This window comes from Chrysemys picta, chromosome 9, assembly GCF_011386835.1.
Source record: "Chrysemys picta bellii isolate R12L10 chromosome 9, ASM1138683v2, whole genome shotgun sequence".
In the NCBI taxonomy this organism is placed as follows: domain Eukaryota; kingdom Metazoa; phylum Chordata; order Testudines; family Emydidae; genus Chrysemys; species Chrysemys picta.
Genome location: NC_088799.1, coordinates 81,710,861 through 81,726,955, shown reverse-complemented (window position 1 = coordinate 81,726,955; position 16,095 = coordinate 81,710,861). Strand labels below are relative to the sequence as shown.

The window sequence follows — 16,095 nt, the reverse complement described above, 5'->3', positions numbered from 1 at the left end:
CGGCCCGGCGCGCCCCGCGACCCCGGACCGGCTCCCGGCCCGGCCCCCCGGTTCCCGGCCCCGCGGCCCAGCGCACCCCCCGGCGGCCCGGCCCCGCGGGCCCGGACTGGCTCCCGGGCCCCAGCCCGGCACCGCACCCCCGGCTCCCCGCCCGGCCCTGCGCCCAGCCCGGCCCGGCACTGCGACCCCAGCCCGGCACTGCGCCCCTGGACCCCTGCCAGGCACCGCGCGCCCGGCCCGGCTCCCGGCCCGGCACCATGCCCCCGGCCCCGCGACCCCGGCCCCGCACCGGCCCCGGCCAAAGAGGCCCCGGCCGAGCCCTCCCTCCCTCCCTCCCGATTTTCCCGAACATGCCCAGCTTTTGGGGATTTCCCCCCGGACGGGGATTTGAGCCCCCAAAAGCCGGACATGTCCGGGAAAATCCGGACGTATGGTAACCCTAAAGGTGGGTGAGGTAATATCTTTTAATGGATTGACTGCTGTTACTGAGAGAGACAAGCTTGTGAGCTACACAGATCTGGTCCCTTGAAATATGTGTTAACTACTCATGTTACACAATCTATTCCACCTTGTGTTTAGTTGTGACATTCTGAGTTAATTTCACAGACCTGAAGATGTTTAGAGGCTAAGATACTTTTGCTTTTTTGTGTTGTTCTCTCTCACTTTGTGTCTTGTTTATCTTCTCTAATATATATGCTCTATTCTTTATTTCAAAAGACATACAATTATTGTTCACACCTTTTTTCAAAGTAACCTAAATGTATAAGCAATATTTTTTCCTAAAAACTAATATTTAATACCTTTATTTCTAAAAATGCATAAAATATTTTTTCTCTGAAAAGATTTCAACATATTTAAGAGACTTTTCTCTTCTTTGCAATTTTAAAACTCTCTCTTTTTGGACACTTTTCCAAGAGAGTATAGCTGGGGTCTGCACCATCACAGGCATGAATTCCACCCTCTGGCTTGTTTTCCCCGCATTAGGGTGGGGCTAGTGCCAGTTAGGGTTGCCAACTTTCTACTTACACAAAACCAAACACCCTTGCCCTGCCCCTGCCCCACTTCTGAGGCCCCGCCCATGCCCTGCCCCTTCTCTGAAGCTCTGCCCCCGCTCACTCCATCCCCTCTCCCTCTGTTGCTCGCTCTCCCCACCCTCACTCACTCGCTCATTTTCACCGGGCTGCCTCAGGGGTCTGGGAGGGGGTGAGGGCTCCACCTGGGGTTGCTGGCTCCAGTGTGGGGCCAGGGATGAGGGATTTGGGGTGCAGGAGGGGGCTCCAGGCTGGGGGGTGGAGCCAAGGGGTTTGGAGTATGGGAGGGGGCTCCCAACTGAGGCAGGGGGTTGGGGTGTGAGAGGAGGTATGGGCTCTGGGCTGGGGGTGCAGGTTCTGGGGTGTGGCCAGAAATTAGGGGTTCAGGGCATAGGCGTCGACTTCTGCTTGCGCCGGTGGGTGCTTGACCCCCCCTCTACCCTTGGCCCTGCCCCGACTCCACCCATGCCCCGCCTCCTCCTGCCCCTGCCCACCCCCATCCCAACCCCTTCCCCAAAGTCTCCATCCCAACTCCGCCCCCTCCCTGCCCCTATTCCAACTCGTTCCCCAAATTCCCGCCCTGGCCCCGCCTCCTCCCCTAAGCGTGCCACATCCCCGCTCCTCCCCCCTCTCTCCCGGAGCTTGCTACGCTGCCAAACAGCTGTTTGGCGCCAGCAAGCGCTGGGAGGTAGGCGGAGGAACGGGGATGCAGCACGGTCAGGGGAGGAGGTGGAGGAGGAGGTGAGGTGGGGTTGGGGGGTGGGGAGGGGAGTTTGGCTGCCGGTGGGTGCAGAGCACCCACTAATTTTTCCCCGTGGGTGCTCCAGCCCTGGGGCACCCATGGAGTCGGTGCCTATGGTTCAGGGTGCGGGAGGAGGCTCTGGGCTGGGACAGGGAGTTGGGGTATGGGGGGCGGCTCTGGCTTGGGGTGCAGGCTCTGATGTGGGGCTGGGGATGAGGGATTTGGGGTGCAGGAGTGGGCTCCGGGCTGAGGGGTTTGGAGTGTGGGAGGGGGCTCTGGGCTGGGGCAGGGGGTTGGGGTGTGGGAGGGTGGGAGGGCTGCGGCTGGAGGTGTGGGCTCTGGGATGGGGCAGGGGATGAGGGGTTTGGGATGCAGGAGGGTGCTCCAGGCTGGGATCGAGGGGTTTGGAGGGTGGGAGGGGGATCAGGTCTGGGGCTGGGGCAGGGGGTTGGGGCCTGGGAGGGGGGCAGGGGACAGTCAATGGCCCGCCAGGATCCCTTTTCGACCAAGTGTTCCAGTCAAAAACCGGACACCTGGTCACCCTAGCTGCCAGTTTAGTGAGGAAGAGGCATGGAGCTCGAGAATCCATGGGAAATGCTGGCCCCAACCCTGTGGATGTGAAGAGTCAGTGTGGCGTGGAAGCCCATCTGCATAACCCCATCCCCACCAGATCAAAAGCCAGCTCAGTCAAATGCTTTATGACTGACAAATGCCTGCTACATAGGTGCAAGGGTTTATTACTGGATTTACCTTTAACAACCTTAACTGTAGTGGTTCTCTGCTTTGTCAGCAGGCTGTTGTTCTGGGCTCTCCAGGTGACTTTGCAAGTGTAGTGTCCACGGTCTGTTATTTCAAGCTTCTCAATTTCAAGAGAGACATCCCCTGGCCTGTATTTTGGGACGCTGACCCTACCTCTGTACAGTGACAACATGATGTGATCACCAGAGCTATCCCTTCGAAAGACGGTGGCAAGGTTTTGATCTCGGTCCAGGGTCCAAATGACTGTTTGCTGCACAAAGTCCTGGGAAGGCACATAGACGCATGGCAAGGTGAGGGAACTCTTCCATGTCCCTTCAATGTCGTGGGTGCCAGTCAGTTCCAGGATGGCTGCAGAAAGCAGGAAATGAGGGGTGGAAATAAAAGAGGAAAGAATATCAGCAACACCAAACCATGCTGGATGCACCACCAAGTTGAGCTCACCAAGCCACAGACACAGTCACACCCGACAACCATCTTATAGGTGCTATTTGTTATTACCATCTGAATCTAGGACTGTCAGTCATACCATTGACTGCATCCAGGGGCCTGAACAATCCTTCCAGCTCCCTGGTTATTTTTGTTGCTCTTCTCTGAACTCTCTCCCATTTTCAATACCCTTCTGCTAAGGAGATGTAATAGATCTGAATGTAACATCCCAGCTGTGCTGACCACAGGTCCACAGAAAGGAGCACCATTACCTCCTTTTCCCAGGACCGTGGTTACATATTCATATTACCTCTAAGTACAATTGATTGTTTTGGATCTTTCAACTCCAAGGAGTTCCCTAGTTTTCTGCTTGGACATAGTGCCCCAATACGCTACCATGCAGGTTCCTTTCACAGTATGACTAGCCACTGCTCCTCCCACCCCTTCACGCACACCTGTCCATCATATATGGGAGGAAGGAGGGGAAAAAAGTCATCCCCACTACTCTAATGCCTTTAGTGTATTTAGGGCCAAATTCTGTATTTAGTTACACTATGGGAAATCCAGACTGTAGTAGGTTTACTCTGCATTTACACCAGTATACCTGAGATGAGAACCTGCCCTTTTGTCTCAATATTCAATGTGGAACTTGGAAAACAGAGATGGAAAGTTTCCCAACTCTTAACGTTTCCATTGGAGCATTTCCATTTGTTTCTCAAATATTGACCAGAGTCTTGCAGTAGTTTTCCTTGAATATTGTGAAATTATTATCAACAGCTATGAATGTATTTTGAATTCTCTCAGCCTTGGCTTTTTAAAATCCTAATGTCCAGTGTCTAAGGCATTAAAGGCATAGAAGCCATCTGTGCTGTGCAAACAAAGTACCAAATAAATACAGTGCTCCAGCTCCTCGGCTGGTATAAATCTGTGTAGCCCTATTGAGACAAATGACTCTACTGAGATCAATGGAACTACACTGATTACAACAGCTCAGGATCTGGCATTTTAATACATGCAGCAGAGGACTGTGAATACCCATGTCTAGGAATCAGTTATGGAGAATTATTGGAAAAACTAGAACAATTAGCAGAAGCAAGATTAAAAGGGAGAGTCTTGGTTATAATCTAGACCAGGGCAATATCGCTGAGAGTCATTATCAAGCTCTTGGGTACTAAACAGTTCTTTGGCCTGCATTATGTGAAAGTTGGTGGTGGGTCTCTGCCAACTCCTTATCATAGGTGACCACATCCCCATCATTGCCATGCCAATTAGCACTTCTTACCCGCTTGCTGGCAGTCTCCCCAGAGAGGCCAACATTGAACAACTCACAGATAGTGGATTCCCCTCTCATCCTACAAGTCACAGATGTCCCAGATCAACCGACATGATGGGGAGTATTCACGGAGTTTGGGCTGCAGGACGTTACCAGTTATAACAAACCTCGGACATGCCGACATTAGAGATAACGTGCCCGGGCAGATGCAAAGACTGGGATGCATTCTTTGGGAACTATGTCTACTTCAATCATAATGAAAGCCCTGGTCTCAGATTCAGAAAAGATTTGCTTAGAATAATGCAATAATGAGACCTGGAACAGAGGGGGGGAAATACAAATTTGGTCACACAAAGGCCAGATTTCTGACACTGATTTTCAGAAATGTTCTGAAAAGTCTCCTAAACAGAACACATTGCAACACCAACAAAAAACCAACAAGAAAATACTCTAAACTTTGTCCAAAAAAATGACAAGAAGCAAACGAAGCACAGGAGCTATCTGGATACAAATAGAAAACTTGAAAACAGGAAGTGGTGAGCACGGTAGCTCTAAATGGAACTTTTCCAGCTGGGAAGAGCTTAACTTAAGAGTCAGCTTTGGGGGCTGTTCTTTTATTTATACTGGAGCAGAGTGAAATATATACAATATATTCCAAATGTTTTGAAAGTCCAAGTTATCTTAGAAATGAAGAATGACACAGCTGGGCTCAAAGGGGGCTGGGCCTTTTAGGGGAGTCGGCTAGCAAAAAAAAAATGATTTAAGGAAGACAGAAGGAAAATAACCATGTTGGAACAGAAGAGCTGAAGTATAACGTATGTGCTGAATGGAACAGCCCTGCAGTATGCTCAGTAGTAGCTGGCAGTGTAATCTCCTCAGCTTGTATGAGTTGAACAGGGTCAGATTTGGGAGAGCTCCAAGAAAAGTAGAGACTATATTGGGGATTTACAGAACAGTAACTTGGTCTTTTGCTCTTCGTAAAAAGGGACATGTTTTATAGGAAAAAACTTGCATTGTTCTACCTACCTAGCTGTATTTTAAGGAACCTATGTGCTTTGCCCCAACCCTACCCCCTTTCTGGTAAAGTTAACTGGAAACTTAGAAACCTTTACACCATATTTCCAGAGTGTGCACTGTTGCGTTGTGCTATTAAACAGCTGCAGTGTTTCAGCCCAGAGCTTGCTGCATTTTTCAGAGTGATACGATTACTATATCCCAAAGGAGAGACTACTAGCTGTGATGGGATAAACAGAGCAAAAGAAAACTGATGCTGAAACATTTCCGAACAGGAAATATTTCCTAAGAGTGAGAGCTGTTTAATTGGGTTGTAGCTTCCCAAGGGAAATGATGGGGTTCGCATTGCTAGAGGGATTTAAAACTAAACTGGCCAAAACCACGGAGAACATTCCTCCCTTGGTCAAAGGAATGGGCTAACTAACCTTCTAGAATAGTACAAATTTTCAAACCTTTTCATTTTCTGGACCATTCCATAAGAGTGGGACAATCTCTTTTAGACCCTCTCCCCTCCTCCTCTCCTGATCCCCCACCTTCCTAATGGCATAAAATTACTCCCTGAATCACTGGTCTCATACAGTGAACTGGGACAAGAATTCTTTGGGGCGGTCCAGATCTGCATCTGGTTTTCTTGGTTCATGGCCATCTTTATAAGACGAATCCCAACCAGAGCACTGGATCAGAACTATGGGCAGGTTTGCATTTGGAGCCACAATTCTTATCTCATCTCCAAGTTCTGTGAATCTAGGCTCACTCTTCCAGTTTATCAGATGCCCGTCCAAATTTCAGCCTCATAAATAGTCTGAGAACTGCTGCATCTCATTAGCAAGTGACTTCAGAATTTTCCTCAAAGTCCAGCCCCCTGATCCCCTTTTCTGAAAGCCTCCTGTTACTTTTAACTCAGTTTAAAACAGAACTCCAAGTAAGCAACTGAAATAGGACATACATCTAAACTTCTACTTTTGCATCACAAACCAGGACTGGTGCCTTCCCCCACATTCTTTCCTTAAACATGGGAGTAACTCAGGGCTTCCACACTCACCTTTCAAATCAGTATCAACATTTCCCCCTCGAGTGACCAGACAGCAAGTGTGAAAAATCGGGACAAGGGGTGGGGGGTAATAGGAGCCTATATAAGAAAAAGACCCACAAATCGGGACTATCCCTATAAAATCGGGACATCTGGTCACCCTATTTCCCCCTTATCTTGTTTTCCAAGTTCTTCCTAATGCAGTGCAGATTTACTGGTAAAATGTGAGCACATTTGAAACTGCAGCACTATATAAAATGACAGCTCAGATTCTGATCTCAATTACATGATTGTAGCTAGCGTAACAGAGTTACGGAGATCAGAGTCTGTCTGGAGGTAAGCCATGGGTGCAGCTATAGCCAGCATTGTAGTTACAATACCCACCAGTACAATTCTGAAAAGTTGTTACGTTCCAAAAGAATGAACGTATTCCAACCATACAATGAACTCTTCAGAAACTAAAATGCCAGAAAAGACGCTCTCCCAGTATTCTGAACAATCTTATTTTGTTCTAACTCTGGGCTAGAGTGACCAGATGTCCCGATTTTATAGGGACAGTCCCGATTTTTGGGTCTTTTTCTTGTATAGGCTCCTATTACCCCCCACCCCCGTCCCGATTTTTCACACTTGCTGTCTGGTCACCCTACGTCTGGGCACATTACATCTGACAAATTGCTTAATACTGGGCTGTTTGTTACAGTCTCAATAACATCTCCCAGTTGTATGTGATGCAAAATGACTGTAAATGTGTATTAGCTGCAGAACTAAGGTTCTGGTTTTCACAGCATTTTTAATATTTATTCTTCCATCAACAACATATCTATACAAACAATCAATTAACACACATAGGCATGTCTGCACCTGTAGAGTAACTTTCTCTGAATATGAAAAGCATTTGCATTTACTCACCATTGCAGAAGATGAAGGAATTCACAAGTGCCACTAACCACATTAACTTTTCCATTCTTCACAGGACTGCAGCTACTTCTCTCTTACGCTGAACTCAGTGAGACAGACTCGCTCTGCCAGGATCAGAAGCCAAGTCAGCAATACTTCCTTTTCTTCACTTATATCATCTGGGATCTAGAGCTGCTGTTGCTGCTCCTCTCTTTTCCTTCCTTCTTTCACAAAAAATACAAGTTACATTTTACTGGCGGCTGAAGGTGTTGTGTGACTGTTCTACAGACAGGAGAGATCCTAATGGAGGATGGAATTAATAAGAAGATTCTAATAATCTTTTCTTTTCCATTTCATATTTATCTTGAGTCTATCTACCTTGCTTACCATTCACTTGTTTTTTTTTTTTCAAGTAACTGCTTCCTTTGAGTCTCTTTATAACTTGCTATTTTTTCTGCCTTCTTCTCTTTCATGTTTTCCATTCTTTTCTCAGGATATATATAACACACACACAAGAACGATGTTAAAAGAACATTTTTGAGGTTGAAGAGTCAAACACTCCAAAGTTAGGAAGTACCTGAATTAAGGTTGTGCAACCTGAATTTGGCCTGCTTGACCATATTTATTATGATACAATCTTTAACTACATGAGCACATACTATTTTTCTGTAGGAATCCCTGCCTTATTCAGTGCAGAGGATGGATGGTGCTCACTGAAAATTGTATTTTATCCTTACTGTTCAATGTGTGGACACATCCCTTATTTACTGCACACTTGCAAACCCTGTTCTGAAGGCAGAATTATTGATTTTCTCCTGGCTTTTCTATGGCCCTTATCACAATCGTTTTGGAGTGCTTAATTAATACGCCTGTGATGAGGAACAGAGAGATTAAGGTCAAAAGAATCCACTAATTTTGGGTGCCCAATTTAAGACACCTAGGACTTGATTTTTCAAAGTCCTTAGCATTACATAGTATGTTCTATGTTCAAAGCACAGCTGCCATTGACTTCATTTACAGTGGTGAGTGCTGAGCACTTCTGCAAATGGGACCTCAGGTTATCAAGTCAAGCACTCAGAAAATGAGGAACACACAATTGGCTCTGAAGAAGGTGTGGTCTAGGGGGCATAGACTCTCCTGTCCATTCCCCTCAAGGTTGATGTCTTCTGCCCCATCACCTCCAATCTATCCCTGTCCCAGTCCTGTCTCTTCCCCCCTTCCCGTCTCCCTATCCCAGTCTCCCCATCCAACCAGTCAACCACCTTCCCCCTCATCTCACAGTTCTCCCTCCAACTCTCAGTCACAGTTTCTTTCCCCTCCTCCAGTGCCAGTCTCCTTGTCCCAACGAACTCCTTCCCTTCCCCTCATAGGCTGTTCTTATTCTCTTTGCATTCAAATCGGACAGCTTCCTCCTCCAAGCTGCCTTGGCACCAACAAGGAGGTCATCGAAACCAACGGGGAGACAGGCTCCCTGCTCTCAGTTCCAGTTCTTGGACAAATCCTGACCCAGCCCACCTGGAAGCTACGATTACTGGAAAAGTAATTTACCCCATAGCTCTGGGCTGGAGTATGCTCAGTTGCTCTGTGGGGATGGTGCATGTACAGTCCGGTCACAGGTGGAAGCTGTGTGGGGATGGAGCATGCCGAGTCCGGTCAGCCCTGGGAGCTGAGAGAGACTCAAGCATGCTCAGGGAGGGCTGAATCTTTGGAGATTTTAGCTTCTAAAATAAAACAAGTCTCCACTGAGCATGTGCAAACTACAGTTGTTTTAAAGTTTATATATTGGCCAAATTTGATCCGATTTTTACAGCAACAGTCAGGGCCAGCTTTAGGCCAATTCCCTGGAATTGGGCCCTGCGCCTAAGTGGGCCCTGTGCCTAAGAGGGCCCCATGCCTTAGGCGCCTTTTAATTTTTAAAATTTTTTTACTCACCCGGCGGTGGTCTGCTCCGGGTCTTCGGCAGCATTTCGGCGGCGGGGGTTCCTTTAGTGCCACGGAAGACCTGGAGCTGAGTGAAGGACCCCCCGCCACCGAAGTGCCGCCGAAGACCCGGACCGCCACCGGGTATTCGAATCGGGCCCCACAGGTCCTAAAGCCGGCCCTGGCAACAGTAAAGGGCATATTCCTGACACAAAGGCCTCCACCCTGCCAATTTTCAAGTCCCTGTGACAAAGCTGTTGAAAGAAGAGGTTGACAGAATATTTTAATATGGGCAAAACAATGCATTTCCCCCTATGCTTGTTCTCTGAAATGGCTGAACTGCTTTGGCTGAAATTTCCCCAAAATATTCCACCTGCTGCAGATGCTCAGCATAGAAAATTTGAGCCCAAACAGCAAATGTATAAGGAGCTGAAAACAGGTTTTAGAACGGGAAGTGAGGTACCTTAAAAACTGGTGGTGCTACCAGCCTAGCCTATAATACATGAACCATAGTGCAGGTGCAATGGTTTATAAAGGAAGCACTTATTGCATTGTTGACCTCATTCCTCTGCTTATTCCATTTTCCTGTTCATAGAAAGCAGTGTTACAGAACTGATAAAAAAAAAGAAGCCACAATACGTTATGTGTATTCTTTTCATTGTAACTCACTATATGTCAGTGGTTCTCAAACTTTTGTATTGGTGACTCCTTTCACATAGCAAGCCTCTGAGTGTGAACCCCCCCCCCATATAAATTAAAACCACTTTTTAATATATTTAATATATATTTGCCTCCATCATTATAAATGATGGAGGCAAAGAAGGCTTTGGGATGGAGGCTGACAGCTTGCAACCCCCCATGTAATAACCTCACGATCCCCTGAGGGGTCCCAACCCCCAGGTTGAGAACTCCTGCTATAGGTCATTCTAAATAGCAATAAGTCTGGAATAACAGCAGTAAAATATGTATTTCAGGCTGAACATCTGTTGAAACTTTTTTTTTTTAACAGAAAGTGGCATTTCTACTAAAGGGAAATTTTCACACACACACAAAAAAATCCATTTCCACCTCCAATTTTTTTGTGTTCAGCAACCAAACACATTGGTTTTTGGTTGCAGAAAACCCAAATATATTCCAAGAAAAAAATTCATTTGAATATTTTCCTTAGGAAAAAAAAAAGAATTTCCCAGCCACTTCTGGTCTATATACAGATCATCAAATAGGATGCCATTAGAGCCCTTCTTACCAAGAACAGAGGATTGCCATATTATTTATGGGCATAAGAAACACGAGCATGTTTTCCCAGGATATACTAATGCAAACTGTATAGCAGGCCTACAACACCACGTTATGTTTTTTGCCAGTTTTATTGTTTGCCTTTGGTTCTTTGAGTCTTAATCTGTTTACCCCTATGAAGTACCTTCCTTTATGTATGATGTTCCTGGAGCCATTTGTGGTCCGTGTAGAGGGAGGTTTTTTTTTGCATGAATTAATTAGAATGTGAATACTATGTGGGATGGGGTCAAGGATGAGAGGGAGATGCATATGTTAATTTCAGTGTTCTTAGGCCAGGCGAGTGGGTGAATAAAGTGGTCAAATTATAATTAACCTGGGCAAACCTGTTTATTGTGGGAAGCCTTTGGCAGAGCAGGAAGGGAAAGTCATCCTTTGGTCTAGATAGGTGATGGGAGATCCCACCACTATCATAATGGGTGGCACAGTCACATTGGCACACACCTCCTGGGGACTATCTATGTTGAAAATTCAGAAGAGGAGGAAGCATTGTGTGGGGGGGTTCGGTCATGGAAGGACAATCTGAATACAGCCTAGGGTGGCTATAAGTTTTCTTCTGGTCCTTTTTATAAGGTAGGTTAAGTGTTGATACTTGTGTGGGGGAGGCACCTTGGTAAAGGTTGTGGGTAACCTCTCATTTCCCTTGCTCCTCTATGGGAAAACTAATCACACAAGTTCTGCTTTTCCAAACCAACCTTGCTTTATAGAGCTGGAAGTAAGATTTTTAATTAGGGACTGGCTGAAGAGGCATATTTCATCCTAAGGGGGTAAAGCAAGTTGCTGGCAGCTATCGGAGAGCATTTTGAGCCAGCCTCATGTCCGGTCTCTGGTCACCTGTTGAAGTGGATTTGTCTGCACTGCCCTGGAAACAGGTGGTACTTTTCAGATTCCAGCAGGTGCCCTATCAGCCATTGCATCAGGTGCTGGGGTCACAGCGATTCTTTGGAAGCACCACAGGGCCTAGCTCCTATTCTGGAGAGCACTGTTTAAACAGGCACCAAGCATTCTGGGATGCAGAGGCGGTGGTTAGGGTGCAGACGACTGAAATGTGGGGTCATGTTCTAAAAAAGGATGAAAAATGCTGATGAAAAGGAAATTTGATTTGCGTTTCTAGCTTTCTGCTCTGGGCTTGCTCATACTTGGGTGTGTTCCTCCACTGCTTAGTAAGTACATCATGGGTTAGGATTGAGGGAAGTTCTATCCCTTCCTTTCCTCTTCTCTTGTGACACGGCTATGCTGAAAAGAGAAGAAGACGACTTTTGGCTCCACATCATTGCTGCTGGGGAAGGAAAGAGACTTGTACTCTTAGTGAGGCAATTGTGGGTTTTAGTGACCCACGCCACACAGAACTGGGCAATTTTAGAAAACTGTCCCTTCGATTGTTAGTAAATAGCAGAAATGATTGCCCAGAGAAAGCTGAAATTCACCAGCCTCCCAACCGGATGCCTCTGCTGTGACTACAGTTATAGATATGTGCAGAGATAACAGAGAGGGAAAGATGTCTACAGCATCCAAAGTTATTTTTTGTTTTTACTAAAATCAAATTACAAAGTAACTACACAATCATTTGAACCTAACATTACAAGATTCCTTAATACTTGCAGGTAGGGTGACCAGATTGCAAGAGTGAAATATCAGGACACATTGGGCGAGTGGGGCGGGGGGAGGGGAGAGGACGACAATGACAGACACAGGTGCACAGAGCCATGAGAGGGGGCCCTAGGAAGCTGCGAGAGGGGTTGTACAGCCCCTGCTGCAGCCCGCACCACAAGCCACAGGGCAAGGACACCTATTGAATTCAATGAGAATTTTGCATGTGAATTGATGTACCTAGTTCTGAGATTATAAAGCCAGAAGGGATCCGGTGATCACCTGGTCTCACTGCCTGTATAGCACAGACATAGAACTTTCCCAAAATAATTCCTAGAGGATAGCTTTTAGAAAAAGCTTTTAGAAAAACACCATAACCCTTAATATATTGTTAATTGTTAATTACTCTTACCATTGAAAAGATATGCCTTATATCTAGTCTGAATTTGTCTAGCTGCAACTTCCAACCGTTGGCTCATGCTCTACCTTTCTCTGCTAGACTGAAGTGCCCATTATTAACTATTTGTTCCCCATGTAGATACTTACAGTCTATAACCAGGTCACTTCTTAACCTTTTTTTGTTAAGCTACATAGATTGAGGTCCTTGAGTCGATCACTATAAGGCATGTTTTATAATCCTTTAATCAGTCTTGTGACTCTTCTCTGAACACTCTCCAATTTATCAATATCCTTCTTAAATTGTGCACACCAGAACTGGACACAGTATTCCAGCAGTGGTTGCACCAGTGCCAAATACAGAGATAAAATAACCTCTCTACTCCTGCTTGAGATTCCGATATTTAGGCATCTGGTCACCCTATTTCTGTATGCATTTCCCCAGGTTTTTTTGTAAAAATCAAAACTGAACTGCCCCAGAAATTCTGGCATGTGGAATCATCGTGAAACTCGCATGGCTCCAACCCTGCCGATGAACCTTTAGATCCACTGCACAGACTTCTGCCACTTGAGCTAATGGAGTAAGTGATGGCAGAGGCAGTAGGTTGTCATCCTATATGTGATAGATCAGCTCTATAGGGGGATGAGACACTTTTTTTGCCACTGGGTTTCACAGATATCTGCTGACAGAAGAGGAACTGTGAAACTCAGGAATCCTGGGTCTATTCCAGGCTCCTGAATGGAGTGGTCTCTAGTAGTCTAAGACCCTTCTTCCCCGTCCCCTCCAGTCTATGTCTATCCTATTGCTGTCTAACCCGTCCTCATCTGATTTCAACTGCCCCCCACTACTGCTCTGGATGCCTTGTCCCAGTTTCCTGGTCCTGTCTCATTCTCCTCTCTCCCCGCCCCCATCCCTCAGATAGGATGTTCATTCCAGACTGGCAAAATTATAAGGCGTCCCAACATTTCAACACTTCCCATTCTAAATTTTCGGTTGCTTAACTATAGGCTAGTGCTGCCTACAACAAAGCATATTCAGAACCTCTGATTAAAGGAATTATAAGTATAGCAACCTCCATCATAGCTAGTCACCAAAGATTGAACCCGAGCCATCCAGACTTAGAAGCATGAGCTTCTACTACTTGAGTTCAAGATATAACTCCCTTAGCTGGTAGCTATACAGTTATCCTCTAAAAATCCACCAAACACATGTTGGATAGTGAATTACAAAAGTGCCAAATATTAGTATTAGACCTGCAATACTTTTCACAATGAACATCAGCGGGGGATAAACTGGGAGTTTAAGAATATTTGGAAATCAATTTTAGAATAACATTCAGTGCTGTGGTTTAAAAGAAAAAAAAACCTGTTAAAACTCATAACTCAGCAGTATTCAGTGTTTGGGGAAAAAAACAACTTTTAGGAGCTATGGGATACAAGTTAAGAATGTTGAAACAGGAAAATGTTATGCTTAGTTACCACTTGGGCAAGGCAGCGTGCTATGTAATACTTGCAAGATTTCACTGTAATGTTTTACAATATATAGCAGCGTAATGCTGATTCCATTGATATTGTTGAGCAATTCATGCTGATTTTATTTATTTCAGCCCACATCTTAATAGTTTTGAATACTATAAATCACAATTTTCAGCTCAGTTGGTCTGAACATGCAGAGCTTTAAAACTGCTATGCTCTAAACTGTATATTAACTACAATTTTATAAACCTGCATGTCAGAGAACTGTGTGCCACTACTACTAAACAGTGGCACAAGGCTATTCAGTGTGAATCACAGAAATGTAGGACTGGAAGGGACATCAACAGGTCATCTAGTCAAACTCCTGCACTGAGGCAGGAGTGAGTAATAACACCACTAGACTATCCTTGACAGGTGTTTGTCTAACCTCTTAAAAAACTCCAATGACTGCTATTCCATAACCTCTCTAGGTAATTTACCCAGTGCTTAACTACCTTTACAGTTAGGAAGTTTTTCCTAATGTCTAACCTAAATCTCCCTTGCTACAATTTAAGCCCATTGCTTTTTTTTCCTGCATGTCCTGAGTGGGATGGGGGTGAGTCCAGGCAGTGGGATTTGCGGGAAGGAGGTCAAGGAAGTCGATGGGTGTGTGGGGATGGCTCAGGGGAAGCAGGATGGAGGAACTGAGGGGGGACAGGACTGGGACTGGGGGAATCAGGGGGGCTGAGGGGGATGGGACAGGACTGGGATGGGGGGAGCAGGGTAGGGGCTGAGGGGAGCATGAATGGGACAGGGTAGAGAGCTGTGTAGAGTGGGGTGGGGCGGGGGAGGAAATGGGGCTGGGCTGGGGAGGGTTGGGGGATTTGGGAGAGGGACAGGGTCTGGAGGGGATGAGACAGAGGGAAGCAGGACTAGAATGGGGGGAAGTTGAGGGGGTGGGACAGCAGGGGGAGCGATGGGGTGGGATGACGGGAGAGGCTGAAGAAGAGATTTGGGATGGGGCAGGGACTGAGGGCAGTGGGTTTGGGGTGGGAGGTACAGGGGGGATTGTGGGGAAGGCTGAGGGAACAGGGTCAGGGTGGGGGCTGAGGGCTGTGTCTACACTGGCACCTCTCAGCATTGCTGTGCCGGGCAGCAGACTTGCGCCAGCACTACCCTGGCAATGGAAGAATCCTCAGTGGAAAGGCAGACTTCATGACACAGACCCTCCTTGTCATTTCAAACCTGATGCTGCTCTGGTCAGTCGCTAGGCTCTTGTCACTTTCAAACCCGTGCAGGGTATCTGGCTCTTTTTCAGTTCTCAGGTTAAGAAAAGCCTCTGCATTTTGTGAGGGCTTCAGCATTCACATTCCTACTTCACAAACTGTCTGCCTGACACATTGCTCCCAGGGCATTCATCTTTATTCATTATCGGCAGGTCCATCAGATTAATGAGCAACACAGGGGGAAGCAACACAATGGTGTCAAGGATTTTTAATTTTTCAAACCACTTTGGCCTCCACAGGGATAACAGCAAATCTGGACAGAGCAGATGGGTGTCAGGATGGGTTTGGGTATTTATTTATTTTTTTAAGTGAAAATGTTTGGGTCTGAGCAAAGGCTGCAAACTTCCCTGTGGAAACCTCTGCTGATCTTTTGCCCCAGGGGCTAACGACAGCCTGGAATCCGGGACAGATTTCCACATCCATGCAGGGTGAGATGATGGGGGGAGGGGAGGGACTGTGGGGGAGGCTGTTGGAACAGGGTCAGGGGGACTGAGGGCAGTGGATTGAGGGTGGGGGGCACAAGGGGGACACTGCGGGGGAGGCAGAGGGAACAGGGTCAGGGGGACTGAGGGCAGTGGATTGAGGGTGGGGGCACAGGGGACACTGCGGGGGAGGCAGAGGGAACAGGGTCAGGGGGACTGAGGGCAGTGGATTGAGGGTGGGGGGGCACAGGGGACACTGCGGGGGAGGCAGAGGGAACAGGGTCAGGGTGGGGGCTCAGGGCAGTGGGTCTGAGGGGAGCCCTCCCCCAGAGGGACCTGCCAGGGGGCCAGGTGAGCCCAGCAGTGCTTACCTGGAGTGACTCCCAGGAAGCAGCCAGCAGGCAGGTCCCTCCCAGTCCCTCTGGCCCTTTCCTAGGGTCAGGTCGAGGGGAGGGGGACAGGGGGGCTCTCTGCTCGGTGACCGCTGCCGGAGTCTACAGGCCCCGCCCCGCTGCAGCACACAGCAGAGCGAGACCTCCTCGCTGCCTCTCTGTGTGCCGG

General features: G+C 47.3%; 1 protein-coding gene across 7 annotated transcripts in view; it reads right to left on the bottom strand.

Annotated features, from left to right (window-relative positions):
* The window catches only part of LOC101945590 (V-set and immunoglobulin domain-containing protein 4-like), a 39,713-nt gene that overhangs the window by 12,804 nt on the left and 10,814 nt on the right, over positions 1–16,095 (bottom strand). For 3 of the 7 annotated variants that reach the window (XR_006175159.2, XM_024109495.3, XM_065556574.1), the window contains exons 2-3: positions 7,185–7,396; positions 2,524–2,880 (exon numbers count right to left, since the gene is read on the bottom strand). Coding sequence is in view for 6 of the 7 variants with exons in the window: in XM_024109495.3 (XP_023965263.2) it covers positions 2,524–2,880; positions 7,185–7,239 (412 nt within the window). In the remaining variant the exon portion in view is untranslated. Of the gene's footprint in view, positions 1–2,523; positions 2,881–7,184; positions 7,397–15,905; positions 16,086–16,095 lie in introns of those variants that run through there. The other 4 variants (XM_008172849.4, XM_065556575.1, XM_065556576.1 and 1 more) reach the window with 3 other exon arrangements.